This window comes from Chaetura pelagica, unplaced genomic scaffold (genome assembly GCF_000747805.2).
Source record: "Chaetura pelagica isolate M959 unplaced genomic scaffold, ChaPel_1.0 scaffold45, whole genome shotgun sequence".
Classification (NCBI taxonomy): domain Eukaryota; kingdom Metazoa; phylum Chordata; class Aves; order Apodiformes; family Apodidae; genus Chaetura; species Chaetura pelagica.
The window spans coordinates 1,432,534-1,453,073 of record NW_009953217.1 but is presented as its reverse complement, the minus strand read 5'-3'; the positions used below and the strand labels follow the sequence as shown (position 1 = coordinate 1,453,073).

Sequence of the window (20,540 nt, the reverse complement as noted above, 5' to 3'; positions counted from 1 at the left end):
TAAAAGCTTGATGGGGAATTTCAAAATGAATTAAGGATGAAAGGCCTTTGTGCTCCAGTTGAAGCTTTCCAAGTGCTTTTAAAAATCAGAACCAATGTGAGTATGTCAATTTGACTTGAGCCTCAAATTTCACTTCCCCATACAAAGAAATTTCCTGGAAACTGGAACATCCTAGATGGGGGAAAAAAAAAAAAAAAAAAAAGTGCCCTTTTTCTTTATGAGCCAATAAAACCTTTTTGTTCAAAGCATTACATGGAAGTCTAATTTTTAATTAGCTGTGTGCCTAACAGCATTTGGCACTGATGTCACAGGCACATTTCTCCAGAGATTCTGCTTATATTTCTAAATACACAGAATATAGTTTATCTGGTCATTTGAGCAATTTTAAAACATTTTGGAAGAGAAAGAAATTACAGCTGAAAAGTTCTTCTAGTCAATTCCAATAAACATTGTGTGTTAGCCTCCAGTTATTTGTTTCACTTCATCTTCAGAATGGCCAGAGAAGGAGGCATCTAGAATCCACTTTAAAATGTTCCTAAAGTGCACACAGGCTCCAATTTTAAGAAACCTTTTTAGTGGAGATAAATTATTTCTGCAGAAAATAAGAGAAGAGCACAGCAGGGTCCCAAGTGCTAATCAAAGGACATGGTGCTTCAAGAAAACATTCTTTCCAAACAAACTGCTGAGTGCTGCAGTAGTCCAGGCTGTGCTGCAATTATGGTGAGAACACTCCTTTTTTTGGTGAGATTTGGGAATTTCATTTCTCCTTGATCAATATGCTCCAAAGCTATAAAACCCAGAAGCCATTTTTGCAGAAGGTTTTTTTATTTGGGAAATTATCCTACTGTAATTTTCTATGCATCACCTGGTGATGTATGACTAATGCCCACCAGATTCATGTTTGGTTTTTTTCCCTGAGCTGAGTCTGCCTCTGAATGGAAAAACTTGACACTGGTCATGTTCACTTGCTGCTAGTGCTAAACTGATGGACTACTCATTTGAATGCTTTCCAGCCACTTCTACATAGAACCAAGTTGTTAATCCAAACCAGCTCTCAGCCGAATGGGAAGTCAACCAGGATGACTTTATATTGCATTTTCTGGGGAATATTAATCCGATTCATTCCACAGATGCAGCTGTGAAGGTGATAATCACAGCTGGAAAGGTGATAAAACATCTGGAGAGGCAGTACTAACAGCTGAGCTGTTTTTGCAGTGAATCAACTCTGTGCACACCACACTTGAGGTGACATTACCAAGACATTTTAAAATTAGGGCACAGAAATTTAACACCAAAATGACTGTACTGTTGCTCCTAATTCTTTTCTTAAAAATCACCCTCCTTATGCTTTTGAAACAGTAGTACAATTAATTTGCAGGAGTAGATTTAGTGGTTGTTCCCAGGCTATTACCCATTAGTGTATAAAAAGACATGACATTTCAGAGGCCAATACATGGCATGAACTTACTTTAATGACGTCTTCATCAGAGGATTTGCACTCAACAGATTCAGAGATGTCTGTCACAGCACTGTTCTCCTCGACGGAGACCACTTTGATGGGCACTGCCACTGTTTTTCCAGTGAGAATTGCAGTGTTCAGAATTTCTGTGTCCTGTACACAAAACAAACACAGCCCTGCTCAGAGACAGCTGAAGACATCTCCAAATGGCAAGCATCAGCTCTTCAACTGCACTCAAGACAGACACATTAGTTCTCAGTGGCTACTGATTTAATCTGTCTTCAAACAGATGCAACTTGGTAAAATGTATCAAAACTCTAATTCTATCACCTGCTAAATTAACACGTTGCACACTCTTAACTAGTGAGCAAAATTATTACAGCTACATTCAGTCCAGAGAGGCACACATCGCAGGTAGCTTCTACTTTTGAAGTGGGGGGCTTTTATGAATATTTACCTTCCAAAACCAAAGCTTAGAGTTTTTACTAAACTGGATTTGATTGGCAATGTTTGGGACAGATGCAAGAGCCTCAAAGTTTAAAATACTGCACTTTGAGTCTGTGCCCATTGCAACCACAAAGCCTCTCTGTGAACTTTGGATCTGGAACTGTTCCAAGATTATTTATTTTCTTTTGATATGGCCAATGAAGCAATGTGAGGTATCCAGAAGGAGTTAGTGATGCTACTACCTGCAGGGAAAATAATAAGGAAATCTGAAGTTTGAACTTGAGTCGAGGTAGATAAAAGCCTTTCAATACACCATTGACTAAGCTAACTCTTCTAACTGCTGAACTGTTTCAGCATCACCATATTCCCAAGATTCCCATGCAGAAGCAACTTGAAAGTTTTCTCCAACTTTTTAATTCCCATAAAGTGAATGAATTATTCAGTAAAATCCTCAGCACCAATGTAATGAGGCCTGCAGCCACCAATGTCAACACCAGCAAAATGGGGCACTGATACTATTGGTACTCTTTTCACTTCAAGTTTAGGGAGTTTAAAAGTTAAGTTAGATTTTCTTTTCATCTTGCAACTTGTATTTTCTCAGGTTCTCCTACAGCTCTTCTAAGAAAGCCCATCAAACTTTAAACAAACCAAACCTGTTAAAAGAGGAATGCTGACTGTTCTAGAAATGCAAGAACCTTAAATAAGGTTGAAAATATATGAAAACAAAGCTACCCAAGACAGTAAAGGAAAGGAAGCAGATGACCTCTTGTGGTTCCCTTCACCCCAGCATCTTAATATTCTCCAGTTTTTCAAACTTGAATGATAACACAGTAACCTATAAATCTTGTATCCTAAATAACTCTGTTCTGCTTCACCCATCTCAAATAACATGATCCTTGCTCACTGGACAAAGCAAAATGATCTGTACCTTTAAAATGGAAAAGCCCAAAAGGCAAATGTGAAACATACTCCTGCTACTGCACCATGCAGTGCTGAACTGACCTGCCCATTATTAAGTAATAAGCTGTCACTTCTGTTTCTCTCTTTCCAAGAGGTCATTATTGGTGTGTCTGAATTCTAAGTGGCTTTGATATAAAGCCATTATTACAAAGGTTAAAAAAGCTTTTCAAACTTCCCCGAGACCTTTCTGTAGAGAAGACAGAAAATTTGGCTACTGGCACATTACCAGCAATTAGAAACCTCGATTTTCTGCCCTTTGCTAATGGTTTCATTAAAGAAAGTCATGTGCATCTGAATGAATGTATTTTGATTAATTACTTCAGAGATGCATCTGCTCTCAAAATTGTAAAAGGCATCACTGGTCATGATAAAGGGCTACTGAAATTTTACACAGCTTCTCTGTAGCCCAATATGAACTTCAGGAATTACAAATTCATGATGTGGCATAAAGGAGATGGAAACATATTGTAGATATTAACAAATGGTTTCATAGCCAGCACCATTGCAATTACTGGAGATCCTCAGCATTAGGAAGCTGTTGGTAATCAAACTGCTACAGCTTTGAGCAGAGATGGAAACCTTTATGCTTAACCTCCACTGAAAGCAGCCATAATTCATTGGTATTACACAGATTAAGAAATACTGAAGTATAAGCAATGAATATATTATATACCATGTTAAAAGCAATTTTCAGATCTGCCACTTCCTTACTCAGTCTGTAAATGCTCTGTGCTATTCAACTGTCATATTAGAAAAAAAAAAAAAAAAAAAAGACAAAAAAAAAAAAGACAAAGATCCAAGTCCTGATTCTACTATTTTATTTTTTTCTTTAGAACTAAAATAGAAAAATGTGTGCCCCATATCTCTGTACATGGAATAGCCTTATGGCACAACTCCTGTCTCCTCTGACCTTCATTTATATTGCTGCAATAAAGCCAAAGGTTTAATGTAAGAGAGAATTGACCCATTGCCTGCTCCCATACACAGGCAGAAGGATCCATGGTCCAAGACTCCTCAAAAACTGAACTGAAATTTTCAAAAATAAAAGGAGCTTAACTAGAACTCTGTCTGTTTCCTTTGCAATCCTGAGCACTCTGAACATGCACCACAGACCAGGGGACTCTGATGCAGAGCCTGGTTCTCCTGCATTCAGAGACCTTCTGTAATATCCTTGATTATCCACCAATAAGCAGAAATAGTAGCTGAATCTTTAAGGATACGTCAAGCAACATTAAAAAAAACAATTGTTCTAATATCAGAACAGGAAATATAATAGCTGGTATTGGTGGTGATTTTAATATATTTGGGTTTTTTAAAGCAATATGCTATCCTCTTTGCAAGTTAATTTGGGAGTACACAAACAAGATTACTCAGAAACCTTTGGAGAGACTAAAAACTCATTTAAAATGTAGGCACTTTTCAAAATCACAATATCTTGGCCATTTCCACATTCTTTAATTTTTAAAATCCCTCAAGAACTAATCTGCTTTCTACACAGGCATAAACTAAAGTTTTTAAATCAAATTTATTTTGTGTAGCAAAAGACTGAAAGCATCTCCTAGCAATACTTGGACTTGTTCCCAATAAATTAAAAAATGGGGAAAGTAGGGGAAAGTAAATTGAAAAAAACCACAAACAAACAACAAACAAAACAACACAGAAAGAGGTTGAATTATAAGTAGGCATCAATATCCAGGTTGGAAAGAAGTTTCTCTGAGTGTCTTGCAAACTCTAAAAAAACAAGGGTTGCAATTTCCAAAGTCAAAATGGAGAACTACATATACAATTCTCATTGACACAGAAGGGAGGTCTGAGTTCTGAACATCTCTTGAAGCCTCCAACTCTTATTTGCAGCACAATGACCAAATCCAATGACATTTGACTGATATTACAGAGATAGAGTTGGTTTTCTTGTGTGAAGAACAACCTACAAACTCCACATCAGGACAGTTCTTTCCAGTCACCAGAGCATTCCTGAAATCAATACAGCATTTGAAGGAAATCACTCCTATTTAAAGGAGCATTAAAGACCTTTTTTTTTTTCTTGTTCCTCTAACGGTTAGAGGACGGTGAGCAGTTAGACATAAGGCTTTAACCAAAGGAGACATTCAAATGTAAACCATAGAATTGTGTGCATAAGAAATTACTTTTAAAATGTATTAAGAAGTTTTATCTTCTAGCTAGATCTCCCAAATAGAACTGAGTAACTGTCTTCACCTAACACAGCATTTTCGTTATCCACTAACAAAGCATCTCTTTCCCAGCCCTGACAATATCTCGTGTACTGGTCTAGCTCAAATCAGCACTACATTTGTTTGCTCAAACTCCAACATTTTGCAAAGGATCTGAAGCATCAGGCTCTGCATCAAGGGCACAGATTTGTACCTCCCCTACACAAACTTTCACCACACTTCAGTGCCTTCAGAAATGAAGCCCTGAGGTGACAACCCAATAACTGCTACAGATAAAGAAAAGCTTCTCTGTGGCACATGTATGCAAAAGGTGGGGTATGAAATCTTCATACCAGGAGCCACTTCTACTATTCATCTGTCCTCCTCAGACAAAAAGAGAAAGGAAGAGGCCTGGGTGGTTTTCTCACCTCCTTATAGCTAAGCACTTGTGCTAAGATGCAATTCAAGGGCAACTAGTTAGGACCAAGTGGTACTCCTTGATTAAAAAGATTTAAACAAGAAGCCCACAGGATAGAACCCCTCTGTGTGTGCCTCCTTCCAGTTACCACAGTTACAAATCTTGATTACATTTGAGTAGATCAGGAAAAGAATTCATTGGCATTTCAAAGAAAAATGGTGAGATTGGACTCAGGCAGGGAGTGAGATGCTACATCATATCACACTGAGACCTGAATTCAGTGAGACTATTCTATAGAAGAATTTGAAACAAGTATCACCACTCTATAGGAAGTCCCTGAGCTTTCCTGCTTGGAGCTGATGTTACAATTCAGAGTACCATAATTTTCTGTTCATACTCTGGTCTTGGTTACATGCAGGTTAATTGGAATAATGTCCACTAGAAGTAGTGTTGGTCTAAACACCTTCTTCCACAGCTGCAGTTATTGTGGTACTTCACAGAAAACTCAGCAGAACTAGTATTCAGAAAAATCAGTACATTTTTAGAAAGGGAAAATAACAGCCATAGATCTAATGCATTCTAGCCAGAGCTGAGAATAAGTGTGTGCTCACATTTGATCATTTGAAGTTTGGTAATACTCTGGTTGACTCTGCAGGAATCTCACATTTTATTCCATCCCTGTTTCAGTCAGGGGACTTCCACCAATGTCAGTGGGAGCTCTATGCAAAGAGCAAGAATAGAGAATACAAGTCTTAGTTGCTTGAATTTAGCTGAAGAGCAAACCTTATGTTCATCCAACCTCTCAATTGTAAGAAGGCAACCATTCAGCCATGACTGATTTAGGAACTAATTCAACATTAAATTGCAGCAGAATGAGGAAGCAAAGTGACAGCTGTTTAATTAAACTCTAAATCCGATTAGATGGTGTTATCAAGAGAAGTCCATGGGAGCCTGAGGTCATGAGAATGGTCCTGTTTACAGGCTGAAAATTCTGTAAGTGAAATCTCATAGAATGATGTTAATCATAGCTAAGCCTAAGATTTCTCCCTCACACAAAACACACTACCTCATTAGTAACAAACCTGTGCTGTAGACCTGAAGGAGTGAAGCAGGAACACCAATTACATCTTAACTCATAAGGAAAATTAATCAAAAAAGTTTGCAGGAGGCAGTTGGGCAGTGTCTACTTTAAAATCAAAACAGAATTTGTCTTATGGAAAAAGAAAAGAAGCAGCAAGCCCTTGCATGCTGCTGACAGCACTGGAATCTGTGGAGATAATGCTGCAGGAGCTGCACTGTGCTTCCAACTATTGCTCAAACCATCACCCTTGATGAATAATGACACCTTGGCAACACATTTACAAGAGAAGAAGATGGAGATGTGGGAGATAGAAAGTAAACTCTACATATGTCAGTTGCAAACACCATAAATAGTCTACTGATGAGCATGAAGTTATGCACCAGGAGTTTCCAGGGCGTCCTAGTTAGCGATGCCCAGAGCTGGGCTGCACTGCAGACAATTGCTTTGCTGATTGCGGAGTCTGGTAACACGCTGGTTGTAGATTTGAGTTATTTATACTACTAAGATTACAGCTGATTAACAAAATACCATTGTGAGGCAGCTGACTGTTTATCTACATAATCCCATGATTAAAAGTAATTTATACATTGTGCTTTCTGCCAACTGGGTTCTACATGTTCACCCATAGTATATATGAGAAGAGAAAGAAGCTGCTGCTCTGTTTTTAAATTCATAGCACGCACTCCAGAAGAACAGGCATGTTTCTCCAGACCAAAGAGTTTGCATCATGACTGAGGACCTCCCGAGGCAAATTCACTCCATGGCATGCAGTGTGGAAGGGCAAATTTTGTTGGTCAGATTTTGGCTTGCTCTTTTCTTTCACCTGATGCCCCTTGGTCCATTGCACATAAACCCTGCCCTGCTTCCTTCATCAGCTGATAAGATGAGAACTTTTACTTCATGAGTAATATCACACTGGAAAGGAAATGGGGCAATGTCGTTAAGCTGTAAAACCAAAGCAGGGCAACCTGATGGCTTAATAGCACCCCTCAGTATTCAAACATGGATCAAGATGGAATCCAGGTTACCCCATGACTCCAAGGTCCACAGTGCCAAGGAAAATGTAAATTAATGATCAAATTAACAGTGGCGAAAAATTTGTCCATTTAAAATCTACAGACTTATTAAAAGTTGCCATTTCTGCAGTCAGTTTCTGAAGAGGATAGTACTGGAATAGTAGAAGGATATTAGAACAAAGGATCTCAACGTTTCTTTTGCATGCTAATTGTTTTCAACACACACCACCACTGAGCTATCTTCTCTTCATGAAAGCTTTGTTAAAGGGCTGACAATGTATATGGTACAAAAATTAAGGACAACACCTGCCCTGAAGAACAAACAATGCAGAAGTCAAACACAGATAAAACATGACCCATGGAAAGACCTCCAGGTGGACGCTGGCATTTTTCTGTCCCTAGCATGCACCACGTTTGTTTGAAGAGCTTGATCAATGTGATGCCTGTGGGTCTGCAGGAGTCTTAAAGAAGGTAAACAGAGGAAGTGTGGAAAGAGGGATGTAAGAAGGCATATGGGATTCAGGCTCTTATTTCTCACCTCCCAGAAGAGTGGCTGTGACCATCATCAGTACACAGGTAAAGTCCATCAGTACACAGGTTAGCTGGGGCCCTCACTCATTTCTCCTGGGGCCAGAATACTGCAAGGAAAACAGTGGCAGATTTCTGGGGCCAGGAGAGAAAGCAAATGGTGCTGGGCTGGGAATGTCTCTGGCCCAGCACAATCTTCCCTGTAGGTTTTGTGAACAGTGTAATTTACTGTGACACTGCTTGCACCAGGCAGAGAGGAACATGGTTAGCTCACACAGCACATGTATTACACTTGCATTCAGTGCTTTTTTTAAATGAATCACATCCTCAAGAATTAACTTCAAACCTTCCCTACCACCCTAAATTACCCCAACAAGATGATCTCATTAGATAATCTCACCCCCTAGGTGACAGACAATGCAAATTAATAAAGACATAAAATAAAATCAACTGAACACTTTCATGCTTGATTATGTTGTCTTTTAATATCTTAAAAGTTGTAGATGTGCACAGTTTGTCTTTTTTAGGTGTCTATCATAATCACTATGTATCAACACAGACCAGATACACCAGGATCCAATGGCCAATATGCATTTTCAAAGCAAGATGGAATTTCCTGCTGTGTGGAGGAAATCACTTCAAAGGAAACAATTTGGGGACCACTAAGAATGTAGAAAGAGTTTTAAGGACAACTGCAGGAGATGGGAAGCAGAAGCCCACATTTCATCTTTCTATAACCACTTAAAATATAGAAAAAGGATATAAAGGTGACAAGAGAGGAAGCAGACACCCACATATTATTTCTCTATACCTAAGACATAAGTGAAACAAAAAACCTGAATCTTTAAAAGATGTGTCTGTGTAACACAGAAAAATACCTGCTCTTCTTTCTAAAATTTAATTCCTTACTTCCAGCATTTTGTTAAATGGACTTAGAAATGAAAGCACTTACATAGGAAGCATTATCTAGAGAGAAAAAAAATGTTGGTTTGGGTTGAAATGTGAGTGATTACCTGAGGTATTCCAGCTTTATCATCATTGCAGGTTACTTTGAGCACAGAAAATGCAAACAGATGAAAAGCTGTGAAGTGACAGGTTAAAAGCCCTTATTCTGAGACTGACATACTTGAGAACCTTCCCTGCTGCCTGTTTCAGAGCACTGCTACTTATGTAAGGATACTTACTGATACTTATGAATATACTTACATCTGATGGATAGAAGCAATAAACTGTCCTAAGTTCTCTTGAAAACGTGTGTTTTTATACATTTATGCAGTGCATAAATTGCACATATTTCATCTCTAGCAGCCATATGACAATATCTACAATATGTACTCATACATACAATTTTTATCTAACAAGTAATCTTAGAAGAGTACCCATGTGCTTGGAAAATGGAGTGGAGAGAAACATATTAAGAGCATTAGTTCAGTGACAGCAGCTACTCACAACATTCCTAGGAAAGGATAAATATTTGTTACTGATTCCAAAAGCTGTGCCAATAAAATGGCCTCAGAAACTGCAACAGTTTCTATCCTTTCTAATCACAAAAATAGCTTTTCATTTACTCAAACATCTAAGGAATAATTGTCTGAGAAAGCCTTCATCTCTGATGAATACCTCTCCATTGCTGAATGGTCCCATTAAGTTTATCACAGATGGGAGTGGGAATATTGTTAAAGCCTGAATGGGAGAGAAAGGCAATAGCCACCTGGTGATCTTATAATGGAATAGTTCATGGGTGCTTAAGCAGCCATGGATGGAGCTCTATAATATCTTCTTGCTGAAAGAATTTCATGGCTTACAGTCTTCTTTTTTTTTTTTGCAAAAAGACTAATATGTGAAATTTGTCAATTTAAGGGCATTTTCTGGACTCAAGATCTGTCAGTCATTTACTTTCCTTTTTCATGAGTCTGAGGAAGCTATTTGGAAATGGACCCCCAGGTAAATTGGGTTTGCTCCATCATTAAGCAGAACCAGCACAGCTCTGGTGATGTCTCCAGTCTGTGACGACTGTGGGAATATAGCTGGTAGTAAAAAGGCAATTTTCATTAGCAATTTGAAATTCTTCTCATGTTCATTTCAATTAAACCTGCAGCCCTGTTATATAGTTGGCTATATATCTATAATAATATTGCTGTAATAGCTGTAATCAATAGACAGTTGCAGATTGAAAATATACGAGCATATTAGGCCACATGCATGGCTGCACACACCATTACACACTACATGTGCAGATGTGAGTGATCTGTATGCACACAGTTCCATACACAACTATAATGGAAACAAGATTATGAGGCATTCCATGTTAATAGAAGCCACATACCTGATTATAGGCAGATGGAAGCAGTACTTCTCATTTTATACATAATACATTTCTATCCCAGATATTTCTTTCTGTAAATATTTTGCAAACATAATTTTTTAAAACCTGACCCCACTGAAATCAACAGTGATTTTGTCAGTGGCTTCAGTAAAGCTGAGGTCTGTTCTCTCAAGTATTATAGAGTAATACTGAGTGATGCATGGATTATTTTTATGGCTGCTGCAGAGGGTTGTGAATTTGTTTTATTTGTGTAGATTATTTTGTTATGGATTATTAATGAGTTCCTTTCCCCCTTTAATAGCCAGTAATCATATTATACAAATTCCTTAAGGTCCACAACTTTTAGCCATGGAGTACACATGACCTTGGCTTAAGCCCATAGGTCTCAGAATGTAGTTTAAACTACAGTGGAAGCGAAGCAGGTTCCTTCTGCTAAATTATTTTGATTCAATTCAGTCTATTTTAAGATCAGTAAGAGAAAATTTCTACTTGCTCTTTTCTTATTTTGTCTGTACAGCTTTAATTTTTGATAAGCAAAATCTGTAACAAAAACACAATAGAGATTCCCCTGTAACTGCTATGAAAAATAGTAATAAAAATGAAGAAAATAGTCATTATTATTTCCTATCCTTGCCTCTGGATTATTTTTCCTTTTCAAATAGTTTATTGATTTCATTGACTTCATAGCAGGTCCACACAAGCAAAGCACACAGAAAGCACTAACAAGATTGTCACATTAATAAGACTAGATACTGTACAGACATCTGAAACTTACTACAGTTAGTAGAGAGAGAGGCAGAAAAATTAAATTATTGGTGAAACACATCTAACAGACTGGTGTGTTTTATATAGAAATTAAAAGTGACAGATATGTGGAAGGAGGCAAAGTAAATATATAAAGTATGTATGATCACATACTTATTGCTTCCTTACTCAAGCAAAAACATGGTTTACCTTCAGGGGGTTGCTTTGCAAGATCATGTCAGAGGTTCATGGTTAGAGAAGCATCCTTGAAATAGGTTGCTACAATCATTGTATAAGTCAGTGATATGAAGGGCAAAGGGATCAAATCCATTTGTTTAAAGGAGTATTATGTTTGTTAGTATAACCTGGAGCAATCATAGTGACCATTATCTTTATCTGAGCATCTCACAGCAACTTACAACATTGAAAGAGGCTTGAAAAAAAGAGTTCTGTGCCTGAAAGCTTGTCTGCTTTTTCTGACTCTATTGGATGGCCTAATAAAAGATATGACCTCTAGCCACAAGCCTTGCCTCACTTAAATTTTACTCTTCAGGACTGGAATAACACTACCAGTACTGAGTGGGGGAGACCGGAATTCCTGTTTTAGCAGGGAATATTCCTTTATAAAGAATCAACAGTACAGAATGATCCTGTGAGCCAAATAATTACGCTGAAATATTAACTACTGTGTCCATTTTAATGATGGGCACAGTAAACAGCTGTGGACCTTAGTGCAGCCAAAGATCCAAAAGAGGCAGAACCTAACTAGACATGTGGCTCCTACTCCGTCAGACAATCCCTGTTTTTGCATATCAGTCTCCCAGTGCTCAATGAGTAGCCTGTAAGTGAGGTAAGAGCAGTGAGGAGGAATCACTGTCTCAAATGACTTATTTATTACACCAAGCTCACTCCTGAAGCTTCCAGGCATCCTTAAAGCATATGCTGCAGGACACCTCATGCCAGCTGGCAGCTCCGCTCTTAGGCACTGCTTTTCAGTGCTTGCAATTGACATCTTGTCCCAGATCCAGAATCTAAAACATGGACTTCTCTGCTGGCTCAATCAAAGTTTCCAGCCCTATAAAAATGGCTTGGTGCTGGCACACAGACACATAGGACCCAATACAAGATGATTCCAAAGTACATCCAGGTCTTAGACTGATCACTTTGGTTTCTGCTGCTGACATAATATATGCAGCAGGAGGCCTTCTACCTTCTGTTAGCTCTCCAAAATGAGAATTCAAGACCACCAAGAGGTTATAGCAAGCCTTTTGGATTTCACTCAATTGTGCACTGTTTCAGAGCACAAAAGGATGAGAATTCACCTTTAAATCACACAAGGTGATTTTCTACACATGCTCTTCCCCCAGCAACATCCTGGTAACATCCACTAAATGCAAATGAAAATAAAAGTGTTGTGCCAAGGTAAAAACATTCCACATTAAATAAATAAATAAAGAAAGAATTGTTCTCTTTGGAGTGGCAAACTGAGAGTAAAACTCAATAATAAACCTGAAGGCTTGAAGTGCCAGAAGCAGTTTGTGGGTAGAAGGTACCCACAGGGATAGGCAAGCGGGCTGTGCTGCAGAACCACATGATGTAAGCACATTTTGAGGTGCAGTAACACACTGCTGTGTTTTTCAACACTGAATTTACAGGCTAATGTTTCCCTCTATCATTTTCTCGAACTCCCCAGTGAACTTGAATTATTTTTTTGACACTTACTTAGTTTAATCAAAATACTCATTTCACAAGCTCCAAAACATGCACAGCTCTGGTCCTGTAGGGCCTTGGAAAGTCGCGTAGAACACAGTCACTAATCCTGACAGTGACAGTCAGCATTCAATATCCAACTGCTGTAATTAATAAAACTGTGCTGCTGCTATTTTTCACTAATAGAGGATTTCCAAAAGCAAATTAGAGCAATAAACTACATCATTACAGCCTATATTATTGTTCTGTGAGGTAACAAATCTTGCAGAAAGACAATCAGCTTTGCTAGAGAAAAAAATTCAGAGGATAAATAAGATGACTGGGACCTGGTTAAAATTAGTGTCAGTGTTACTTTTGTTTCTATTTGCTTGCTGGAATTCCCTCTCTCACCAGCTTGCTGGCTTGCTGATCCTCGTACTATGGTGCTGGTGCTTTAAATATTAAGCATAATTTGTTTCAGAGAAGAAAACCAATCTTGATAGGTTCACTGTGCTGGTTTTCATTGCCAGGCCCTGCAGTTTAACAAGGTCTAATGCACACACCACAGCACTGGGGCCACTGCCACAGTGGAGAAGTTTGGGTCTGTTAATTTGTTTAGCAGATGTGCATCAATCTGGAGAGCTCAGGCCTTGCAGAAGGACCTTTGCATGCAGCCCCTCTAGCTTGGCAAAGCAGGCTTTATGAGTAGGCAAGCTTTGGTGAGGTCTTAGTACCCTTTAGGTATTAGGATTATGAATACATCAAATGCCACCACCACTGCTGCTCCCCTCGTCCTCACCGTAGCTGCTGCACAAGCAGAGAGAGCCAGAAGCACTGTACTGGCTTCCTCCCTGGGACTCTACTGAACCCTGTCCTATTTTAGAGTTTTATCTCTCTCAAGCAGAACAACTGAGTTTGAAGTACAGATTCCTAATGAATTCCATGACAAACATCCTCAGTGACAAGTCTGGCTGGATAATGAACAGTAAACTGAAAGCAAGGTAAGGCAAACATGCATCTAATAGCAAATGGAAGCTGAAAAGTTGCTGGATTTTTTAATGCTTCTGGTAGCTCATTACAATACTGAGGCTTATAGAAGTCCTGGTGATTTTTTTTCCTCTTATGCTCACTCATTACCTTCCATTAGAGTAAAGCATCTTCTTGTTGTCTAGATACTCACTGTCCAAGCTGGAGCAACTCAGTAACTCATTAATTAGGTTCCAGCCTAAAAAAATAATAATTCTGCTAGGTGTGTACTTCCCCTGATTGTGAAGAAGGAGGTATTCCCTGGAAATAAGAAAACTCTTTTTTACAAATCAAAATCATCATTAGAAGTTGTCAATTAGGAGAAATTGTTTCTGGTTTTTTGTGCGGGTCACAGCTAACCCACTTAATGCTCAAACTGGCTAATTTCCTGCTGTGTTTGCAAACATACCTGCTCTGCTCTGGCAGTCACTGTTCATCTGGCACCTCTTTTAAGTGACAGCGTGAGAAGGTGGAGACCACTTACACTCTAGGGTAAGCCACAAATGTTTGTTGTCTGGAATAAGTTTGGGCAGTGCCTGGGCTTGTATTTATCAGTTAAGACAAGACAACTGACTGTTAGCTAAAGCTGATTAGTTTAGATGAAAACCAGTACATTAACTTCCACAGGAGAGGGCATAATCTACCAATCAAGACTGTTGAGTTCAATTCCCCACCAGCTCTGCCAGCACCTCAGGAACAAGCCCAGGCAATGTTCCTCCATCTCCCCTTCCATTTCTTTCAAATCCTCAGCAGCAGAAGTGTGGTGCTGCAGGAGATCTAGACCCAGGCGTAGCACTTGCCTCTCATTGTTGACCACAGGTGAACTCTGGTCCAAGTCAGAATTGCTTAACACATGCTACAGTCTTACAAATTAATAACTCCTCTGTCTTTACATTCCAGATCTGTTTCACCTGCAAACTTTTACAGAGTATCAGCCTCTGAAATTGGTCCCCTGCTGAGAAGTGCTTCTCTGCTCTCCTCTGTCTGATCTGGCAGTGAAGGCCGCAGGGGAGGGCACATAGGGTGGAACACAGTCTGTAGCAGCTACAGCATCAAAACACACAGCCCTGGCATGTCTTCAAGCACTATCATCTGGGTCCGGAGCTCACTTTCTGTTGGCTCTTTATTATGGCTCTGCATGGTCTCTGCTCATATGTGTGGCAGCTGTGAAATTGCCTTTGTGGTTATGTTAAACAATCAGAATTGTAATCAGCTGTCATTTCAAATAGAAACTCTTATTTTAGATGTCTTCTTCTGATGGAGCAGTATCACAAATCTGAACCAGTACTTAAAGCAGTCCCCAAATCTTGTCCAATAAATCACAAGAACAAAAGAATCTCCGGAGTTCATGTTACACAATGCGGCACCATGAACCAATACCAACATTTTTCTGCAGCAAAAGGTGGACTCGACTCAGGCTAATCTGCAAGCTTAAAAATCAGCATAGAAGTATCTGGTTATCTCCATGCAGCCCTGCACTCTGCCACACTGGCAGAAGAAAGAGTCCCTGACAGTACTGTTCTAACATGCACAAGTGATGGGCATCAAGCATGGGCAGGCTGGGGGATCTCAAGTCCCTGGCCTGTGTGCTGACATCTCTTACAGACCACTCTAAAAATCTGGCCCCACCTCCCCTCAGATTTTTAAAAACCTCAAAGTATTCCATTCAATAGCTTTGTCAGATGTGAGGGATGCTGGAAAAGGAAATTACACATACTATTGTGCTGCATAGAAAATGACATACAACTTGATCCAATGGAAAATTTAATTCCAGCCAGACGAGATAGCCTTATTGATCCATTTTCATTTCCTGCAAAAGGTAGGTCTGGATGTGATTGTAGTAAGAAAAAAGAAAACAGAAGCTAGATGCAAAAGTACAGTGGTTGTAGAAATTATGTCTGAGACTTAAAAAGGCACTGTTAAATTGAGCCAATTTGAATTCTGTATGTTGTCTGCACCTTCTGACGGATTTAAGATCGATGAACAACAGGTCCTCCTTTTTCTGCTTTTGTTTCCTGATGGGCAGGCAACAAAAAAAGCCAATTCTGAGCAGATAAGATGAATTGATATGCACTGCTGGTCACAGCTCAACACACTGTGTGACATGGCCAATTTCTAAGCAGGTAGGCAGGCTCCTGAGTTCATCTGCTATAAAGATAGAGCCATGACACAAACTGTAGTGACGTTTTCTCCACCTCATATCTGAAGGAAGGAATGCTATCCTCACGTAAACAACTGTAATCGGCCATGCTGGAAACCGTAGGCAACTAAGTGATGTCAGTTGCTGCTTCTCCCTTAACATCAGAAGATTTTAACTCTAGTCTTTCACAAAGATCACTCAGTCCTGTAACTGAACTCTAAAAATAGTTTTAATGGAAAGCAAGTTAAGAAGCCTACATAAAAATGTCAAAAAGTGGTTTTGGCTGAGGCACAGCTCTGCATCTCGGATATTCATGTGCTTATTTCTGCAGCAGAACTGTGACGACACTCAGTTCTGAATGCAAAGAAAGATCCATGCAAACCAAACTTCCTAATGGAGCACCATCAGCAGAAAAGCAGGAGGTGAAGAGACAGATCACAGATTTTATTAGGCCTGCTGATAGAGCCGGGAAGAAAAAACAAACTGAGCAGGTGAGGTGGGAAACAGCAGCAACACCCTCATAAGTAATGCCCAAGAGTGCTTCCAACTTTGACAAGCAGATATAGAGCCTGATGAAGAAAGCCTGAAAGAATCCCTGAAAATGTAGTACTACTGTTAATTTAAAGAAGTAATAAGCATGGATGAGCAAGTTGCATGGCTTCCCATGGTGACAAATATCGTTTGGAGTAAATTGAGACTAGAACTTTCAGAATAGTCTGCTGACACTGAGTTTATGCTTCAGCACTTTAAATACCTGAATTTCAAGTCACAGTTAAACTAATTCAAAGGGAGTTTAACCTGCTGTTGAAGGACCCCTACTTTAGCTCCATATACAGGGACCCAGATGCTCTTGTGTAAATATTAAACCATTGATTCCCTCCCTTCCTCCCATGAAGGAGTTCTCCTTCATATTAACGTGCCTTACAGGCATCAAGCAATGCATTTATACTCAGGTCTTCTACCTTGCTCTATCCCAAAGCAAAATTTGCTAGTATTTAAAGTATGTATTATCTGTTTAAAGCATGAAAAGAAATCTCTTGCTAAGTTTCCTAAAACCTGGTCTTGTGTTGAACACAGACATACAGACTTCTCGAGTGGGATTTCTGTGTGTGCATGCTACAAACATGAGTCGTTTTGGGTTTGGCTTTTAATGTAGTTTAGTGATAAAATCAATATAGTTGACTCTATTTGTCCCCAACAGGACAGAAATCTGAGGAAAATGTGGGAACTAAGTTAAGCAACCTTGTACATTTTGATTGGCAAATTGGGGTTGCTTGTGATTAATTGAGGAGGTTTTCAAAAGTAGCTTAGCAGCTAATTAATTAAGCTCCTATGAAAGCACTTTCCTAATTGATCCTGCAACAAGCAACATGAAATCAGAAATAATAGAATAAGGCAGAACTCAGACAGTAGATTATGTCTGCTGGAAGTTTAAATCTTTGGAGTAGATTTTTCCTGTCAGCAGATGGTGGGATGTATTTTCTGAAAGCAATAGAACCAGCTAGAATTACATTTTCTTAACGTTTTTGTCTCATTTTTCTCTCTAAATACCTTGAAGAGTGAAATGTCCTCCAAAATTACTCAGATTGATTAACTTCTCAGTTCAGGAAAAAAATATATTTACCTCAATTTAACTTTTTTTTTTTTTTTTTTTTAAGTTATTACACATAGTCTCAGCCAAGTAGTTTTGATACCTCTTGCTGTTTTTTATTTCATTATAGTTAGTGTTCACCAGAGCAGCAACACTGCATTGCTGTTTCTTGCTTGTGTACACCATTTAGCCCAGTAGTTAGGCACACAGAACATGGATTGTACTAAGCTCCTCTTTTGACTATATGATAAATTTCCATTGATTTTTCAGCTGCTGAATCCTACCAATTGCTCCACTGGTCCAAAGTCCTATAAAGCTCTTTTAAAATCCTAGGTTCAGTTCTCACTGACAATGTTAATTCTTTAATCTCTTTCGTTTCAAAATACTCCAGCAACAATTGCACTAACCTTTTGATGGCCCACTTGTTTTTCATCATATTACTTTTTTGTAATGTAATCAGGCATAGGGCAATAAAGGATATATGATCTTCCTTGCTTCATAAGTTTGGAATGGCACACATGAGACATGCTTTACTCTGTGAGTCAGAGACAACCTTTACGTTATGCTCATACCAAACAGAAGTTTGCTGCTTTCACCCCCAAAAGCCTGACTGGGATGCTCATCAGACTAATGGCAGAGGCTAAATCAGATCCTACATCCTAACCCAGGACAGTATCTTTGGGCAGCTCTTTCTTTCCCCTTTTTTGGTCACCTTTACAAACTCTGAATGACTGATTTTACTTTTGATGTTAGCAGTTTTGCTGTAGAAACACTCCAGGCTTAAATCCACCAAATTTACTTTACCCTCTAGAGGATTATGAAACACACTCACTGATAAACACTGGGAATCCATTTCTGTGCACAATAATGTGCTGTTGCTTTACACTGTGCAGTTGAGATAAAGAGTGTGGTCTGACTTATCAGTAGATAGAGTATCACCCTCTCTCTTTTCAGTGTGACTCTTGTTTCTGAACATGAGAACTTGCCAGGTAATCAGCTCAGCTAGAGATTAATGCCTAAATGAAGAAAGCACCCTGGCTGGATCTGCAGTCTTAGCTAACACAAAACTCTGAAAATTCCCTTTATCTACTAATATCCTGCTAGCAAAGCCAATTTTGCACTGGAATCCCATCCAACTGGATTCTGTTAACACAGTATATTTTGGCTCCAACCAAGTGTTATCACAACATACAGAAATGAGATAAACACAAGAAAGCTTTGCACAGAGAAAGGTTTAATGATTTCATTGTTTGACCTCTTTGCACAACACAGAGTGCCTAGTGGTACATCTGTTGGGAATAAAGGATCTCACTTTATATGAGTTATACAGCACTAAACTAACTAAGTTAGATGTCCTGTTCTTGATGGAACCCTTGTAAGTGGATGAATTAAACCTAGAATAGTCTGGAAGTAAATCTTGAAACTTCTGTGCAAGTGCATTAGACCCTGATACGGGACAATGCAAAAAATCTTTATATCCTTAGATATAGAATACAGAGAAGTTGTTAAATTCTTTTAAAAAAATTATCAAGATCATGTTAAGTCTGCCAGTAGACAGATGTCTTTAATTTGGTACTGGAGGCTATGGAAGGCATCTATCTCAAGATAAAATCTGACCAGAAAAGCCTTCCTTGTGCACATTCTCAAGTCTTTAGAAGACAGAAGCTCAAACATGTACTTCCTGTTCAGCTCTACAGGTAATGAGCACAATTATTTCCCTCCTAGATCTGGAATGCAGCACAGGCTTTCTGCTGACTTAACAGACTTTGGGTCAGGAAATTGCTAGGCATGACCTCATTTGATTCAAGCAGCAGTTTTACTCTTCAAAGTGGAAGAATATATTGAAGCCTAAGACTTCCAGGAAACAATATTCAACTAATTATCTGCTGCAAACCACTGAACACTCTTCAAAGAACAGACTGCCAGAATTTCATCACCAAGATTATGCAGAGGAGAGACAATATTCACAAACAGGATGGCTATGTCTAATTCATCTTCCAAATCCTGAACTGTAATATTGACTAATGGCAGCATGTGTGGTTCCTCTATTGATTGTCCCTTGGTCCTGTTCTAGGCACCTGGAAGCTTTGTGATTCTTTCTTTCCTGAAGTTTGGCAGGACTTTCAAAATAAATGCTCAGTGCCTACTTAATCTATGAACATGGAAAAAGTTCTCAGAACGTGCCTAAAATCCACAGAAAATAAAAGGCCTACCTAGAAACTGTGCACCTGAAATGCTGGAGACTCCAGTGATATTTCTTGTTCGCTTGACTCAGAGCAGGAATTTAGCCCTAGGTTGTTCACTGGCAGGAGGGGCCCCTAAAGTGCTAAGTCTCAGTGATACCACTGTCCCAGCCCTGCTTTGCAAAAGTAATTGCATCTTCACTGGGCTAGAGGAAGAGGAGACAATGTTTCCAGAGATCACATTTGTGAGTCTTGTCAAGACAGGCAATGAGTATGATTTCACAGGGAGGTAGGTATCCCACAGCTGAAGCTACCACACTGAGCAGGGCAAGTAGATTTGAACCCAAGACTTTGAAAGGCTATACTTTATTTTCCTGAATATATTATTGAGGCTATTATAATTTTCTGTTTCTTCCTTGAAACCACAGGTTCTTATGCTGTTAGAGAAACAGACAGTGACATTAGTATCAGCCTCAGCCTGCTGAGGAACAAGCAATTTAGGCCTTAGCAGAAGATGCTCAGCGCCCTCAAAAGTTGCTCTACAGCTTGTGAGTTCCAGCCATGTAATGGCAACTAGAAATGGGAAGGTCAATCTACTTGGCTGGGTGTTACCAGGGGGTGAGGCCTGGAGGGAACCACCCATGATAGAAGTTCAGGATCTGAAGTCTGACAGATTTTTCAAGCGGCAGTATCTCTTGATTCTGTGGTTACGTTTTTAAGAACTGAAATTGTATCATGTGTACAGACCATTATGTGGGGTC

General features: G+C 39.2%; 1 protein-coding gene across 1 annotated transcript in view; it reads right to left on the bottom strand.

The window, feature by feature from the left end:
* The window catches only part of TMEM132C (transmembrane protein 132C), a 196,168-nt gene that overhangs the window by 20,425 nt on the left and 155,203 nt on the right, over positions 1 to 20,540 (bottom strand). Inside the window, exon 6 of the mRNA XM_009997683.1 lies at positions 1,469 to 1,612. Within this exon, the coding sequence (XP_009995985.1) occupies positions 1,469 to 1,612 (144 nt within the window). The remainder of the gene's footprint in view (positions 1 to 1,468; positions 1,613 to 20,540) is intronic.